The following is a 16,894-nucleotide window of genomic DNA, read 5'->3' as shown; positions in this document are numbered from 1 at the left end:
CCTACCAGCTTCTTACATCATTCCCTCTCACCTGCACCACCCCCCCCAACCTACCTTCCCCCTCCTCACCTGGACTCACCTATTACCTGCCAACTCATGCTCATCGCCCTCCTCCTACCCTTTTATTCTGGCTTCTGCCCTCTTCCTTTCCAATCCTGATGAAGTGTCTCGGCCCAGAACATTGACTGTTCATTTCTCTCCATAGATGCTGCCTGACCTGCTGAGTTCCTCCAGCATTTTGTGTTTGTTGTTCCAGATTTCCATCATCTACAGTCTCTCGTGTCACTATGTAAATGGATGACTGTTCTTTTTTGACATCTTCTGTCTTTATTTTGTGCTTTTGCTTTAGCTGGTAGATAAGCTGAATACCAATACTGAAATGGAGGAAGTTATGAATGACTATAACATGGTAAGTATTTTAATTTCCAGCAAGAATGAAAGTCCATCTTTTTATGCTTATTTGAAGAATTTTCCATGTTGATTTCCTTGACAGTAGTTTGTTTTAATGTTTATTCCATTAGAAAATACTGCAGGTAAAGTAAATCAAACCTTCTCATTTTACTAATCACTTATATTTCTGTTACTTTTGAATAGAACACATGGAATATAATTTTATACATTGTATACAAGAAACTGCATCGTGACTTGGCAGAAATTTGCTTTTTTAAATTTACCTTTTTTTTAACCCCCACCCCACCATTGCAAGCTGACCTTCAGCAGCACAGTGGCACAGCTTGTAGAGCCACTGCTTCACAGCTCCAGCGACCTGGGTTCAACCCTGACCTTTGGTGCTGTCTGTGTGGAATTTGCATGTTCTTCTTGTACAGTGTGGGTTTGTTGTGGGTCATTTGTTGTGGGTCTCTCACTACGCAAAAATGTGTGGGTCAGTTAGGTCACTGATGTGTAGGCGAGTGGTAGAATCTGAATAATGCTGACGATAATTTGGGGGGAATAACATGGGATTTGTTTAGGATTAATGTCATTGACTGCTTAATGGTTGGCACCAACTCAGTTAGCCAAAGGGCTTGTTTTCAGGCTGTGTGACTTTATGGATATTGTTGTCTTCTTAAGCAATCTCTGGGGACTCATGGTGACTTACTTCCATTTCAGTTCTGAAGTAGTACCACCCATATCCTTTTTCAGAAAACCTGGAGAGATTCTTCTGCTCTTCCCATGGATCTTGGATTTACTGCTTGGGCAATTACTGTCACATATACAATCATAAAAGCATAAGACATAGGAGCAGAATTGGGCCATTTGGTCCATCGAGTCACCTCCACCATTTGAACATGGCTGATTTATTTTTCCCTGTCAACCTCATTCTCCTGCCTTCTTCCCATAACCTTTGACGTCCTTACTAATCAAGAAACTATCAACCTCTGCTTTAAATATACCCAATGACTTGGCCTCCACAGCTGCCTGTGGCAATGAATTTCACAGATTCACCACCCTCTGGCTAAAGAAATTCTTCCTCATCTCTGTTCTAAAGGAACGCTCTTCTATTCTGAGGCTGTGTCCCATGGTCCTAGACTCCCACTACTGGAAACATCCTCTCTACGTCCACTCTATCCAGGCCTTTCAATATTCAGTAGGTTTCAATGAGATCCCTCCTCATCCTTTAAACTCCAGAGATTATAGGCCCAGAGCCATCAAAAGCTCCTCATGTTAACACTTTCATACCTGTGATCATTCTTGTAAACCTCTTCTGGATGCTCTCAAGCACCAGCACATCCTTATTTACATATAGGGCCCCAAATGTGCTCACAGTACTCCAAATGTGGTCTGACCAATGTCTTATAAAGCGTCAGCATTACATCTTGGCTTTTATATTCCAGTCCTCTTGAAATGAATGCTAACATTACATTTGCCTTCTTTACTACTGACAACCTGCAAGTTAACCATTAGGTAATCCTTTGTAAAAGATAACTGAGAATGCAAAGGTTAATAGCTGGCAATGTAAGGGTTAATGGTATGCAGCTATTCTTCTCAGAGTCAACTATTCTTCCCATGATATGAAATTACGTCAGCCATGGGGTGACTATAGTTATGGCTGGAAGTAGATCCAGGTGTGGGTGAGAAAAGAAATAAGTTTTTTAGACATATCTTGTTTTGCTAAAAGCTTGCTGTAAGCAATTGCCAGAGTAAGTGCAACTTCCCACGAAGGTTTCTCACGAAGGGGGTATAAAAGTACACACTAACCGGGGCATCTTTGAGTGGGTTCAGTACAGAGCTTGGGTTATACTGTTTACTCTTTCTCTGTATCCCTCACTCCTGCTAGTGTTAAACTAATAAAGCATTAATCGTATTTTCTTTGGTTCTGCTGTTGTCTGAATTATTACAGTGTGGGTCGACTTTTACACCTTCACTAGGACTCCCAAGTCCCTTTGCACCTCCGATTTCGGAATTCACTCCCTGTTTAGAAAATAGTCTCGACCTTTTTTCCTTCTGCCAGAGTGCATTACCATATACTTCCCTATGCTGTATTCCATCTGCCGTTTCTTTGCTCATTCTCCCAACCTGTCCAAGTCCTTCTGCAGACTCCCTGCTTCCTCAACACTACCTGCCACTCCACCTATCTTTGTATCATCTGCAAACTTGGCCACAAAGCCATCAATTCCTTCATCCAGATCATTAACACAAAATGTGAAAGGTAGCAGATCCAACACTGACCCCTGTGGAACACCACTAGTCACCAGCATCCAACCAGAAAAGGCACCCTTTATTCCCACTCTTTGCCTTCTACTTAGTCAGCCAATCTTCTATCCATGCTAGTACCTTTCCTGTAATATGGCCTCCTTTTTTTTAGCTGCCTCATGTGCGACACCTTGTCAAAGGCCTTCTGAAAATCCAAGTAAACAGCATCCACCTACTCTCCTTTGTCTATCCTGTCTGTTACTTCCTCAAAGCATTCCAACAGATTTGTCAGGCAAGGTTTCCCCTTGAGGAAACCATGCTGACTTCGGCCTATTTTATCATGTGTTTCCAAATACCCCGAAACCTCATCCTTAGTAATGAACTCCAACATGTTACCAACCACTGAAGTCAGGCTAACTGGCCTATAATTTCCTATCTTTTGCCTCCCTCCCTCCCTAAAGAGTGGAGTGACATTTGCAATTTTCCAGTCCTCTGGAACCATTCCTGAATCTAGTGATTCTTGAAAGATCACTACTAATGCCTCCATAATCTCTTCAGCTACCTCTTTCAGAACCCTGGAGTGTAGTCCATCTGGTCCAGGTGACTTAGCAACCTTCAGACCTTTCAGTTTCCCAAGCACCTTCTCCTTAGTAATAGCAACTACTCTCACTTTTGCCCCCGACCCTTGAATTTCTGGCACGTTGCTGGTGTCTTCCACAGTGAAGACTGACGCAAAATACTTATTCAGTTCGTCCACCATTTCTTTGTTCCCCATTACTACCTCTCCAGCATCATTTTACAGTGGTCCAACGTCCACTCTTGTCTCTCCTTTACTCTTTATAAATCTGAAAAAAATTTGTAGTATCCTCTTTTATATTATTGGCTAGCTTACCTTCATTTTTCATCTTTTCTCCCCTTATTGTTTTTTTAGTTGCATTCTGTTGTTTATTAAATGCTTCCCAATCCTCGAGCTTCCCCCCCCCCCAAAGATGGCAATATTGTGTGCCCCCTCTTTTGCTTTAATGCTGTCTTTGACTTCTTTTGTCAGTCATGGTTGCCTCATTTTTCCTTTAGAATGCTTCTTCATTGGGATGAAATGATCCTGTGCCTTCCGAATTATTCCCAGAAACTCCTGCTGTACTGTTATCCCTGCTGGGGTCCTCTTCCAATCAACTTTGGCCAGTTCCTCTCTCATACCTCTTTAATTACCAAATGTACCAACATTGGGACTTCAACTTCAGCAAACTTCCAGACATGATACATGACAGAAACAGACTCTTTGACCCCCATTTCCATGCCAACAAGCAAGTACCATTTATACTCATCTCCTTCCCTAAACCAATGTTTTCACATTTTAAAACCTCTGCTATGGGGAAACATTATACTTCCACTATGACCCCATCAGCTTCCTCTGCTTTCAGGAAAGCAAACTATATCCACTGAGTCTCTCCTCTTAACTGAAATGCTCCATCCGAGGCAACATTCTGGTGAAACTCCTCTGCACCCTTTCTGGTGCAATCACGTCCTTCCCAGTGTGCAGCAACCAGAACTGCACACAGTATTCCAACTGTGACCTACACTGTTTAATGAGTTGTACCATAACATCCCTGCTCATACATTCAACAACCAGGTTAATGAAAATAAGAGGCTTGTATTTAGATAAGAAGCTATCTTCATGTCTCTAGGATTTGTACACCAAGGTCCCTTTATTCCTCAATATTTCCAAGGGCCTACCATTCATAGTAATAAAACTGCAGGTGTTGTAATCTGAAACAAAAACAGAAAATGTTGAACGAGCTCAGCAGGCAAGCAGCATCAGTTGACGTTTCAGGTCAGGGATACTTCTTTTGATACCATTCATAATATATGTGCTACCCATATTTGTCCTTCCAAAGAGTAACACCTAGCACTTAAGTGGATTAAATTCCATTTGCCAATGCTCTGTCATTCTTACCAAATGATCAATATCATCCTATAATGCAAGACTATCCTCTTACCAGCAGTTTTTGTGTTGTTTGCATTGTATTGACTCGTATCTCCTACATTTGTATGCAGATCGTTACTGTGTGGGTCCCAGCACTGATCGCTATATTACACCACTGGTCACTGGCTTCCAATCACAAAACCAATTTTACACCAGTCCTGAAGCAGGGTCTCGACACAAAAAGTCGACCATCCCTTTGCCTCCACAGATGCTGCCATGTCTGTTGAGTTTCTCCAGCAGCTTGTTTTCTATACTGTTTTTCTATGCCTCTTAAACCCAAGACAATTTGGATCTAAGCTGTCAACTTGCCTTGGATCCCATGAGCTCGAACCTTTTGGACCACCTTTCTGTGTGGGACCTTGTCAAAGGCCTTTGAAGTCTATGTAGACTGCATCAACTACAGTCCCTCATTTTATTACCTCTTTGAAAAATTCTAATTGGACAGACAGCATTGTTTCCTAACAAAGCCATGCTGACTATCTTTGATTTGTCACAGTCTTTCCAAATGCTGATTAATCCTGTCCTTAAGAGTTTTTTTTCTATTAACTTCCCTATTAGAATTGCTTTTCCTTCCAGAATAAATGTAAATTGGTTTATTATTGTCACACGTATCAAGGTACAGTGAAACAAATTTGTTTTGCATGCATTCCATACAATGAGAAGACAAGGAAAAACACATTCACTGCCATCTGGCACCTCACCTGTGGAAGGCGAAAATTTAAACATTTTCAGGGCCCCAAGAATCTGTTCCCTTGCCCATCTTAACAGCCTGGAATGTATCTCACTTTGGGGATGCATTCATCATTTGTCCACTTGGGCATCTAATACTTCCATTTTAATAGAACAGTACGACACAGGAAGAGGCCCTTTGGTCCATGATGTCTGCGCCGAACACAATGCTGAATTAAGCCAAATCTTTTCTGCCTATACATCACCCATTTTCCATATTTATTTATCTATCTAATAGCCTCTTGAATGCCACTATCCTATCTGTTTCCACCACAACCCCTGGCAGCCTCTTCCAGGCACCTACCACTCTGTTTTAAAAAGAAGACTTGCCCTGAACATCGCCTTTAAACTTTACCCCTCTCACCTTAAGTGCATGTCCTCTAATATTCGACAGGTCTACCTTGGGAAAAAGACCCTGGCTGTCTACCCTATCTATGCCTCTCATAATTTTATAAACTTCTATTAAGTCTCCACTCAGCCTCTGACACTCTAGAGTAAAAAAACCTGTTTCTACAATCTCTCCTTAAAGCTCATATCCTCTAATCCAGGCAGCTTCTGGTAAACTTCTTCTGTACCCTTTGCAAATCTTCAACATTCGTCTTGTAATGGGGTGGCCAGAATTGCCTAACTGAAGTTTTATATAGCTGCAAGATGACTTCCTTACTCGTGTATTCAATGCCCCAACCAATCATGCCATACTGCTTCTTTACCATGCTATCTACTTGCGTGGCCACTTTCAGAGAGCTATGGACTTGGACCCCAAGATCCCTCTATTCATTAATGCTACGAGGGTTCCTCCCATTAACTGTGTACTTTACCATTAACTGCATACCAACTGTAACATCTATATTTTGCTGTATCCTTTGACAGCCCACTACACTGTCCACAACTCCACCAATCTTTGTGTCATCTGCAAGCTTATGAACCCACTGATCTAGATTTTCATCCAAGGCACTTACAAACAACAGAGGCCCTAGCACCGATCCCTGCAAAACACCATTAGTCACAGATTTCAAGCCAGAATAACACCCTTCCACCACTACCCTCTGCCTTCTATAGGCAAGCCAATTCTGGATCCAGACTACCAAGTGATCATGTATCTCCACATCTTAATCTTCTGCAGAAAGGGTGGATAATGTAGAAGGATCCTCTCTAGAGTCAGTATGGGTGGAAGTTAGGAACAAGAAAGGAGCAGTTACTCTACTGGGAGTTTTCTATAGGCCCCCTGGTAGCAGCAAGGATACTGGGGAGCAGATTGGGAGGCAGGTTTTGGAAAGATGCAAGAATAACAGGGTTGTTATCATGGGAGACTTCAACTGCCAAAGGTGTAGATGGGGCAGAGTTTGTAAAGTGTGTTCAGGACGGATTCCTGTCATAGTGTGTTGACAGGCTGACTAGAGGGAATCTAGTATTAGGTAATGAACCGGGTCAGTTGACAGATCTCTCAGTGGGTGAGCACTTGGGGGACAGTGGCCATTGCTCCATAACCTTTAGCATTGTCATGGACAAGGATAGGAGCAAAGAGGACAGGAAGATATTTAATTGGGGAAGGGCAAATTATGAGGCTATAAGGCTAGAACTTGCGAGTGTAAATTGGGAAGATGTGCCTGGAAGCTGTGGAAGTGGTTGAGGTCCTCAATGTATTCACCAAGGAGGGGGGCCTTGATGACGCTGAGGACAGTGTTGGAAAGATTAATTTTCTGGAGCATGTAGAAATCAAGAGGGAGGATGTGTTGGAGCTGTTAGAAAATCTTAGGACAGATAAGTCCTCTGGGCCTGACGGAATATTCCACAGGCTGCTCTGCAAGGTGAGGGAGGAGACTGCTGAACCGTTGGCTAGGATCTTTGTGTCCTCATTGTCCACGGGAATGGTACTGGAGGATTGGAGGGTGGCAAATGTTGTTCCCTTACTCAAAAAAGGTAGTAGGGGTAGTCCAGGGAATAATAGACCAGTGAGCCTTACGCCTGAGGTGGGCAAGCTGTTGGAAAGGATTCTTACAGATAGGATCTATGGGCATTTCAAGAATCATGGTCTGATCCAGGACAGCCAGCATGGCTTTGTGAAGGGAAGATCATGTCTCACAAGCCTGATAGGGTTCCTTGAGGAGGTGACCAGGCAGATTGATGAGGGTAGTGCAGTAGATGTGGTCTACATGGATTTTAGTAAGGCATTTGACAAGGTTCCACATGGTAGGCTTCTTCAGAAGGTCAGAGGGCATGGGATCCAGGGAAGCTTGGCTGTGTGGATTCAGAATTGGCTAGCCTGTTGGAAGCAGAGGGTTGTGGTGGAGGGAGTGCATTCTGATTGGAGGGCTGTGACTAGCAGTGTCCCACAAGGATCGGTTCTGGGACCTCTGCTTCTTGTGATTTTTATTAATGACTTGGATGAGGGGGTGGAAGAGTGGGTTGGCAAGTTTGCAGATGACACAAAGGTTGGTGGTGTTGTGGATAGTGTGGAGGATTGTAAAAGATTGCAGAGGGACGTTGATAGGATGCATGGCTGGGCTGAGAAGTGGCAGATGGAGTTCAATCCGGAGAATTGTGAGGTGGTAAACTTTGGAAGGACAAACTCCAAGGCAGAGTACAAAGTTAATGGTAGGAGTCTAGGTAGTGAGGAGGAGCAGAGGGATCTGGGAGTTCATATCCACAGATCCCTGAAAGTTGCCTCACAGGTGGATAGGGTAGTTAAGAAAGCGTATGGGATGTTAGCATTCATAAGTCATGGGATCAAGTTTTGGAGCCGCGAGGTAATGATGCAGCTCTACAAAACTCTGGTTAGACCACAATTAGAGTACTGTGTCCAGTTCCTGTCGCCTCATTATAGGAAGGATGTGGAAGCGTTGGAAAGAGTGCAGAGGAGATTTACCAGGATGCTGCCTGGTTTAGAGAGTATGGATTATGAGGAGAGACTAAGGGAGCTAGGGCTTTACTGTTTGGAGAGAAGGAGGATGAGGGGAGACATGATAGAGGTGCACAAAATATTAAGAGGAATAGATTGTGTAGACAGCCAGCGCCTCTTTCCCAGGGCACCAATGCTCAATACAAGAGGGCATGGCTTTAAAGTAATGGGTGGGAAGTTCAAGGGAGATATCAGAGGAAGGTTTTTTACTCAGAGAGTGGTTGGGGCATGGAATGCGCTGCCTGGGGTGGTGGTGGAGGCAGGTTCGTTGATCAAATTCAAGAGATTGCTACATAAGCATATGGAGGAATATAAAATAGAGGGATATGGGGGAGGTAGAGGTTAGATATTCTTAGGCAAGGTTTAAAGGTCGGCACAACATGTTGGGCCGAAGGGCCTGTATTGTGCTGTACTGTTCTATGATTCTATGGCGACAGGCCCTTCGGCCCAAGCAGTCCATGCCTACAATGGTGCCCACCCAATTTTTCTGCGTTCAGCCCATATCCTTCGAAGCCCCGCGTCTTTATGTACCTATCTCAGTGCTTCTTAAATGATACTTGTCTCAATCACTTCCTCTAGCAGCTCATTTGATGTTCTCACCATCCTTTGCTTGAAAAAGTTGCCCCTCAGGTCCCTTTAAAATCTTTCTCCACTCACATAAACCTGTGGCCCGAGCTATGGACTCCCATACCCTGGGGGAAAGATTGTTACCATCTACCTTATCTATGCCTCTCATAATTGTAAAAACTTCTGTAAAGTGGCCCCCCTCCCCCCAACTTCTTGGTTTTTCCAAGCCTGGCCAACCTTTCCCCTGTGTTTCAGGCCCTTTAGTCCTGGCAACATCCTTGTAATTCTTCTCTGCTCTCTTTCCAGTTGAACTACGCCCTTCCTATAAACATGGTGACCAAAACTGAAAAACAGTACTCCCAAGTGCGGCTTTACTAATGATTTATACAACTGCAACATAATGTCCCAATCCTATATTCATTGCCAAGACTGATGAAGTCCAGCATGCTGAATGCCTTTTTCACCATCCTGTCTGCCTGTGATACCACTTTCAATGAATTATGCACTTGTACCCCTAGGTCCCTCTGTTTTATTACACTCCCTAATGCCCTACCTTTCATAGTACAAGTCCTGTGCTGGTTTGACTTTCCAAAATGCACCACCTCACACTTGTCTGTATTGGAATTCATTTGCCACTCCTCGGTCCACTTCCCAAACTGATCAAGATCCCCCTGTAATCTGCACTACCCTTCTGCACTATCAACAACATCCCATAATTTAGTGTCATCCACAGACTCACTGTTCAAGCCTTGTGCATTCATGTCCAAATTATTTATATAAATAACAAATAACAAGGGTCCCAACAATGACCCCTGCGGTACATCACTAGACACTGACCTCCATTTTGAGAAACAAACTTCAACCACCACCCTCTACTTTCTACCTCCAAACCAATTTTGAATCCACCTAACTAGCTCTCCCTGGATTCCATGGGACATTACCTTTCAGACCACCCTGCTATGCGCGACCTTGTCAAAGACCTTGCTAAAATCTATATGGACAGCATTTACTGCCCTACCCTCATCTACCCTTTTAGTTACTTCTTCAAAAATCTTGAAAAGGTTCGTAAAACACGACTTTCCACACACACAGCCATGCTGACTCCTCCTAATCAGACTATCCAAGTGCTGATAGAATTCCTTCCAGTAACTTCCCCACCACTGATGTCAGCTGACCAGCCTGTGGCTTCCTGTCTTGTCCTTGCTATCTTTCTTCTACAACGGAATGACAAAAGTTAACTTCCAGTCTTCAGGAACTTCACAGTGGCTAATGATGAAGTAAGTATCTCCACAAGGGCCTCTGCAACTTCTTCTCTAGCCTCCCACAAAGTTTGAGGATGCACTTGGTCCGGCCCTGAGGATTTAGGCTCCCTGTTAATATGAATGTTCTCCACAATATCTCCGCTTGTTACCCTTATCTCTTGAGCAACCATGATTTTCTCCTCAGTAAACCAAGGAGAATTATTCGTTCAAAATCCCTCTCCTGTGCCTCGAGGCTGATCTTTAAGGGGACCTATTCTCTCCCTAGCCACTCTTTTACTCTTAATATAGCTATAGAACCTCTTAGGATTTTCCTTAACCTTACCTGCCAGATCTATCATATACCCTCTCTTTGCCCTCCTGATTTCCCTCTTAAGTGTATTCTTAATAGTCATCAAGGGATTCACCATATGACCTCCTAAACCCAGTGTATTTTTCCTTCATTTTCTTGACCAGAGCCTCAGTATCTCTCATCAGCCAAGGTTCATTAAATTTGCCAGGTTTACCATTCACCCTAACAAGAACATGCTGCCCCTGGACTCTTGATGTCACACTCTTAAATATACATGCCATTCGCTTTTAGCCCTGCTCCAGTTTAGGACCCTAACCTATGGATCTGTTCTATCCTTTTCCATCACTGTCTTAAAACTAATAGAATTATGGCCACTGGAGCCAAAGTGCTCCCTGACTGCCACTTATTTAATTGCCCTGCCTTGCTCATGAAGAAGAACAGTGGAACACAGGAACAGGCCCTTTGGCCCATGATGATCTGTGGAACTAATTAAATTAGTAATCAAATCCCCAACTAAACTAATCTCTTCTGCCTACTCAACATAGAACATAGAACAATTACAGCACAATTCAGGCCCTTCAGCCCACAAAGCTGTGCCGAACATGTCCCTACCCTAGAAATTACTGGGCTTACCCATAGCCCTCCATTTTACTCAGCTCCATATACAGATCTAACAGTCTCTTGAAAGACCCTATCGTATTAGCCTCCACCACCATCTCTGGCAGCCCATTCCACGCACAATGTCCTGAGGTTTCATGTGCCTATCTAAGAGCCACTTGAATGCCTCTATTGTGTTTGCCTCCACCACCACCCCTGGCATCCACTGCTCTCTGTGTAAAAAAAACTTGCTCCACACATCTCCTCTGAACTTACCCCTTCTTGCCTTAAATGCATACCTTCTGGTATTAGACATTTCAACCCTGGGTAAAAGATACTGGCTAATCCAGGTAGCATCCTGGTAGACCTCTTCTGCATCCTCTCCAAAGCCTCCACCTTTTCCTAATCTGCCTGCATATCTGTTCCTCAATGTCCCAGAGATCCAGTATTGCACCCCCCACCATCTGTATATTGACTCAGAAAATTTATCCTGGACTCATTTAGCAAATTTCACCCTATCCAGGCCCTTAGTAATCTGGGTAGCCCAATCACCAATGGGGTAATTAAAATCTCCCACTAATACAACCCTATTATTCTTACAACTGTGAGCAATTTCTGCTTCTCAAGTTCCCACTGAATATAGGGGTGTCTATAATACAGGTCCACTGGAGTGACCCTCCCCTAAGTTCTACTCATAGGGCCTCACTGGATGATCCCCTAGAAATGTCATCTCTAAGCACTGCTGTTATGTTCTCCCTTATTAGAACATAGTACAGCACAGTATTGGCTCTTTGGCCCACGATATTGTGCTGACCTCTATAAACCTACTCCACAATCAATCTAACCCTTCCCTCGTACACAGCCCATAACCCGCCATTTTTCTTACATCCATGTGCCTACCTAAGAGTCTTTTAAATGTCCCTGTTGTATCAGCCTCTACCACCAGCCCTGGCAGTGTGTTCCAGGCACCCACCACTCTCTGTGTAAAAACCTACCCCTAACCTTTCGTCCACACACCTTAAACGGATGTCTTCTGGTATTAGCCATTGCCGCCCTGGGAAAAAGGTGCTGGCTGTCCACTCAACCTGTGCCTCTTGTAATCTTATACACCTCTATCAAGTCACCTCTCATCCTCTGTCGCTTCAAAGAGAAAAGCCCTAGCTTGCTCAACCTTTTCCCATAGGACATGTTCTCTAAACCAGGCAGCATCCTGGTAAATCTCCTCTGTACCTTCTCAATAGCTTCCACATCCTTCCTATAATGAGGAGACCAGAACTGAACACAATACTTTAAGTGTGGTCTAACTAGAGTTTTATAGAGCTGCAACATTACTTCATGGCTCTTGAACTCAATCATCTGTCTAATGAAGGCCAGCACACTATATGCCTTCTTAACCACCCTACCAATTTGTGCGGCCACTTTGAGGGATCCAAGATCCTTCTGTTCCTCCACACTGCTAAGAATCCTGCCATTAACTTTGTAATGTTTTTATAAAAAATTAAACTTTGCCTTCAAGTTCGATCTTCCAAAGTGTATTACTTCAGACTTCACACTATTAAAAAATCAGCACCCGCTCCTAGCTTACCAGTGCCTTTGTCATGCCTGAAGCATCTGTATCCTGGAATGTTGAGCTGCCAGTCCTGCCCTTTTCTCAGCCATGTTTCTGTTTTGGTTATGACATCCCAGTTCCCAGAGCCAATCCATGCCCTAAGTTCATCCGCCTTACCTGCTACATCTCGTGCATTGAATAAATGCAATTTAAATGAGTATTCTTTTCCCTCCCTTCACTGTGCCCCTGGCTATCCTGATTACTAAACTTGCTCTAGCTAGCTACTTTTTTATGCCATGACTTGCTCCTGCTCAGAGTTCCACCCCCCACACCAATCTAGTTTAAACCCCCCATGTAGCACTAACAAATTTCCCTGAAAGGGTATTGGTCCCTCTCCACTTCAAGTGCAACCCATCCCTCTTGAGCAGGTCACCTCTACCCCGGAAGAGATCCCAATGATCTAAGAACATGAATCCTTGGCCTTCATTTGTTGGAGCTTTGAAAACAGACGTAGGGAAGTTATACTCCAACTTTCTAAAACCTAGGTCGGACCTTAGTTGGAGTACTGTGTGCAGTTTTGGTCACCAAGCTATAGGAAGAATGTGATAGCACTGGAGAGGGTGCAGAGGAGATTTTCCAGGATGTAGCCTGGGATGGAGCAGATCAGATGACTGGGAAAGCTAGGCCACATTTAGGATATTGTGCCTCATTATAGGAAGGATGTAGAGGCTTTGGAGAGGGTGCAGAGAAGGTTTATCAGGATGCTGCCTGGTTTGGAGGACATGTTGGACAAGAGAGCATTTAAGAGATTCTTAGAATGGGATGCTTAGAATGGGATGCACATGAATGGGAGGTATATGGTCAATGTGCGGGTAAAGGGGATTAGAGTAATTAAGAGTCATTGGTTTAATTAGCTCAGCACAATATTGGGCTGAAGGGCCTGACCTGTCCTGTGCTGTACTCTTCTATGTTCTTTCTTCGTGGAGCAGAGGAGGTTAAGACGGAAAATGACTAAGGTATATAAAATTGGTAAATTGGTTTATTATTGTCACATGTACCAAGGTACAGTGAAAAACTTGTCTTGCTTACCATTCATACAGATCAATTCATTACACAGTGCATTGAAGTAATACAAGGTAAAACAATACGGAATGCAGAATAAAGTGTCACAGCTACAGAGAAGATGCAGTGCTGGTAGACAATAAGGTGCAAGGTCACATCGAGGTAGATTGTGAGGTCAAGAGTCCATCTTATTGTACCAGATAACCATTCAATAGTCTTATAACAGCAGGATAGAAGCTGTCCTTGAGCCTAGTGATACATGATTTCAGGCTTTTGTATCTTCTGCCCGATGGGAGAGGGGAGAAGAGAGACTGTCTGGGGTTGGTGGGTCTTTGATTATGCTGACTGTCTTACCAGAGCAGTGAGATGTACAGACAGAGTCCATGGAGGGGAGGCTGGTTTCCGTGATGTGCTGAGCTGTGTCCACAACTCTGTGCAATTTCTTGTGGTCAGGGGCAGAGCAGTTGCCATTACCAAGTCGTGATAAATCCAGACAGTATACTTTCTATGGTGCATCAAAAATAATTGGTGAGGGTCAAAGGGGATATGCCAAATTCCTTTGGCCACCTGAGGAAGTAGAGGCGTTGGTGAGCTTTCTTGGCTGTGGCATCTATGTGTTTGGACCAGGACAGGCTATTGGTGATGTTCACTCCGAGGAACTTGAAGCGCTCAATCCTCGTGACCTCAGCACTGTTGATGTAAACAGGAGCATGTGCACTACCCCCCTTCTTTTGTTTTCCTGACATTGAGGAAAAGGTTGTTGTCATGACACCATATCACTCAGCTCTCTATCTCCTTCCTTTACTCCCACTCATCGTTATTTGAGATATGGCCCACTAAGGTGGTATCATCTGCAAACTTGTAGATGGAGTGGAGCAGAATCTGGCCACACAGTCATAAGTTTATAGGAAGTAGAGTAGGGGGCTGAGGACGCAGCTGTGAGGGGCACCAGTGTTCACAATAATCGTGCTGGAGGTGTTGCTGCCTTTCATAACTCATTGTGGTCTGTTGGTCAGGAAGTCAAGGATCCAGTTGCAAAGGGAGGGGTTGAGTCCCATTTCTCAGAGTTTGGAGATGAGTTTGCTTGGAAATATAGTATTGAAGGCAGAGCTGTTGTCAATAAACAATAGTCTAACATTGGTATCTTTGCTGTCCAGATGCTCCAGAGATGAGTGTAGGGCCAGGCAGATGGTGTCTGCGGTAGAACTGTTTCAGCGGTAGGCGAATGGCAGTGGGTTGAGGTTTTCTGGGAGGCTGGAGTTAATGCGTGCCATGACCAGCCTCTCGAAGCACTTCATGATAGTGGATGCCAGGGTCACCGGGCGGTAGTCATTAAGGCACGCCATGTTTTTCTTAGGTACCTGCATGACAGTGGTCTTCTTAAAGCAGGTGGGTACTTCGGATTGAAGCAGGGAGAGGTTAAAAATGTCTGCAAATACCCCCGCCAGCTGATCGGCATAGGATCTAAGGACAAGCAAGGGACGCCATCTGGGCCAGATGCTTTCTGCAGGTTCACTCTCTGGAAAACTGATCCTCAATGGTGACTATGAGTTCAGGGGCATTGGAGGCTGTTGGGGTGGGTGGTGACAGGTCAATCCTATTCTATTCAAAACGTGCATAGAATGCATTAACCATAGAACCATACAGCACAAAACAGGCCCATCGGGAAGGGATGTGATATTGTCAGCTGTGTTGCCCGACTTCGTTTTGTGGCCTGTTATGGTGGCATGCAAAAGTTTGGGCACCCTGGTCAAAATTTCTGTTACTGTGAATAGCTAAGTGAGTAGAAGATGAACTGATCTCCAAAAGTCATAAAGTTAAAGATGAAACGTTCTTTTTAACATTTTAAGCAAGATTAGTGTATTATCTTTGTTTTGTACAATTTTAGAGTGAAAAAAGGAAAGGAGCACCATGCAAAAGTTTGGGCACCCCAACAGATGTGAGCTCTCAGATAACTTTCATTAGCTTGTTAGGGCTATGGCTTTTCACAGTCATTGTTAGGAAAGGCCAGGTGATTCAAATTTCAAAGCTTTATAAATACTCTGACTCCTCAAACCTTGTCCCAACAGTCAGCAGCCATGGGCTCCTCTAAGCAGCTGCCTAGCACACTGAAAATTAACATAAATGATGCCCGCAAAGCAGGAGAAGGCTATAAGAAGATAGCAAAGCGTTTTCAGGTAGCCGTTTCCTCAGTTCATAATGTAATTAAGAAATGGCAGTTAACAGGAATGGTGGAGGTCAAGTTGAGGTCTGGAAGACCAAGAAAACTTTCTGAGAGAACTGCTCGTAGGATTGCCAGAAAGGCAAATCAAAACCCCTGTTTGACTGCAAAACACCTTCACGAAGATTTAGCAGACTAAATCAGATTAAGCAGATTTAGTGGTGGTGCACTGTTCGACTGTGCAGCGACACCTGCACAAATATGATCTTCATGGAGGAGTCATCAGAAGAAAACCTTTCCTGCGTCCTCACCACAAAATTCAGCATCAGAAGTTTGCAAAGGAACATCAAAACAAGCCTGATGCATTTTGGAAACAAGTCCTGTGGACTGATGAAGTTAAAATAGAACTTTTTGGCCGCAATGAGCAAAGGTATGTTTGGAGAAAAAAGGGTGCAGAATTTCATGAAGAGAACACCTCTCCAACTGTTAAGCATGGGGGTGGATCGATCATGCTTTGGGCTTGTGTTGCAGCCAGTGGCAAGGGGGAACATTTCACTGGTAGAGGGAAGAATGAATTCAGTTAAATATCAGCAAATTCTGGAAGCAAACATCACACCGTCTGTAAAAAAGCAGAAGATGAAAAGAGGATGTCTTCTACAACAGGATAACGATCCTAAACACACCTCAAAATCCACAATGGACTACCCCAAGATTGGAGGATTGGAGGGTGGCAATTGTTGTCCCCTTATTCAAAAAAGGTAGTAGGGATAGTCCAGGAAATTACAGACCTGTGAGCTTTACATCTGTGGTGGGCAAGCTGTTGGAAAGGATTCTTAGAGATAGGATCTATGAGCATTTAGAGAATCATGGACTGATTAAGGTAGTGTAGTAGATGTGGTCCACGTGGATTTTAGTAAGGCGCTTGACAAGGTTCCACATGGTAGGCTTCTTCAGAACGTCAGAGGGCATGGGATCCAGGGAGGCCGTGTGGATTCAAAATTGGCTTCAGATTGGAGGGCTGTGACTAGCCGTGTCCCACAAGGATCAGTTCTGGGACCTCTGCTTTTCGTGATATTTATTAATGACTCGGTTAGAAGGTTGGGTTAGCAAGTTTGCAGATGACACAAAGGTCGGTGGTGTTGTGGATAGTGTGGAGGACTG

The 16,894-nt window shown here is 44.0% G+C and overlaps 1 protein-coding gene across 2 annotated transcripts in view; it reads left to right on the top strand.

The window, feature by feature from the left end:
• The window catches only part of ift74 (intraflagellar transport 74), a 207,746-nt gene that overhangs the window by 29,214 nt on the left and 161,638 nt on the right, over positions 1-16,894 (top strand). For both annotated transcript variants that reach the window (XM_052019231.1, XM_052019230.1), the window contains one exon: positions 350-409. In XM_052019231.1, the coding sequence (XP_051875191.1) occupies positions 350-409 (60 nt within the window). The remainder of the gene's footprint in view (positions 1-349; positions 410-16,894) is intronic.

This window comes from Pristis pectinata, chromosome 7 (assembly GCF_009764475.1).
Source record: "Pristis pectinata isolate sPriPec2 chromosome 7, sPriPec2.1.pri, whole genome shotgun sequence".
NCBI lineage: Eukaryota > Metazoa > Chordata > Chondrichthyes > Rhinopristiformes > Pristidae > Pristis > Pristis pectinata.
The sequence above is the reverse complement of the archived record's forward strand: the minus strand, read 5'-3'. Positions and strand labels throughout refer to the sequence as shown.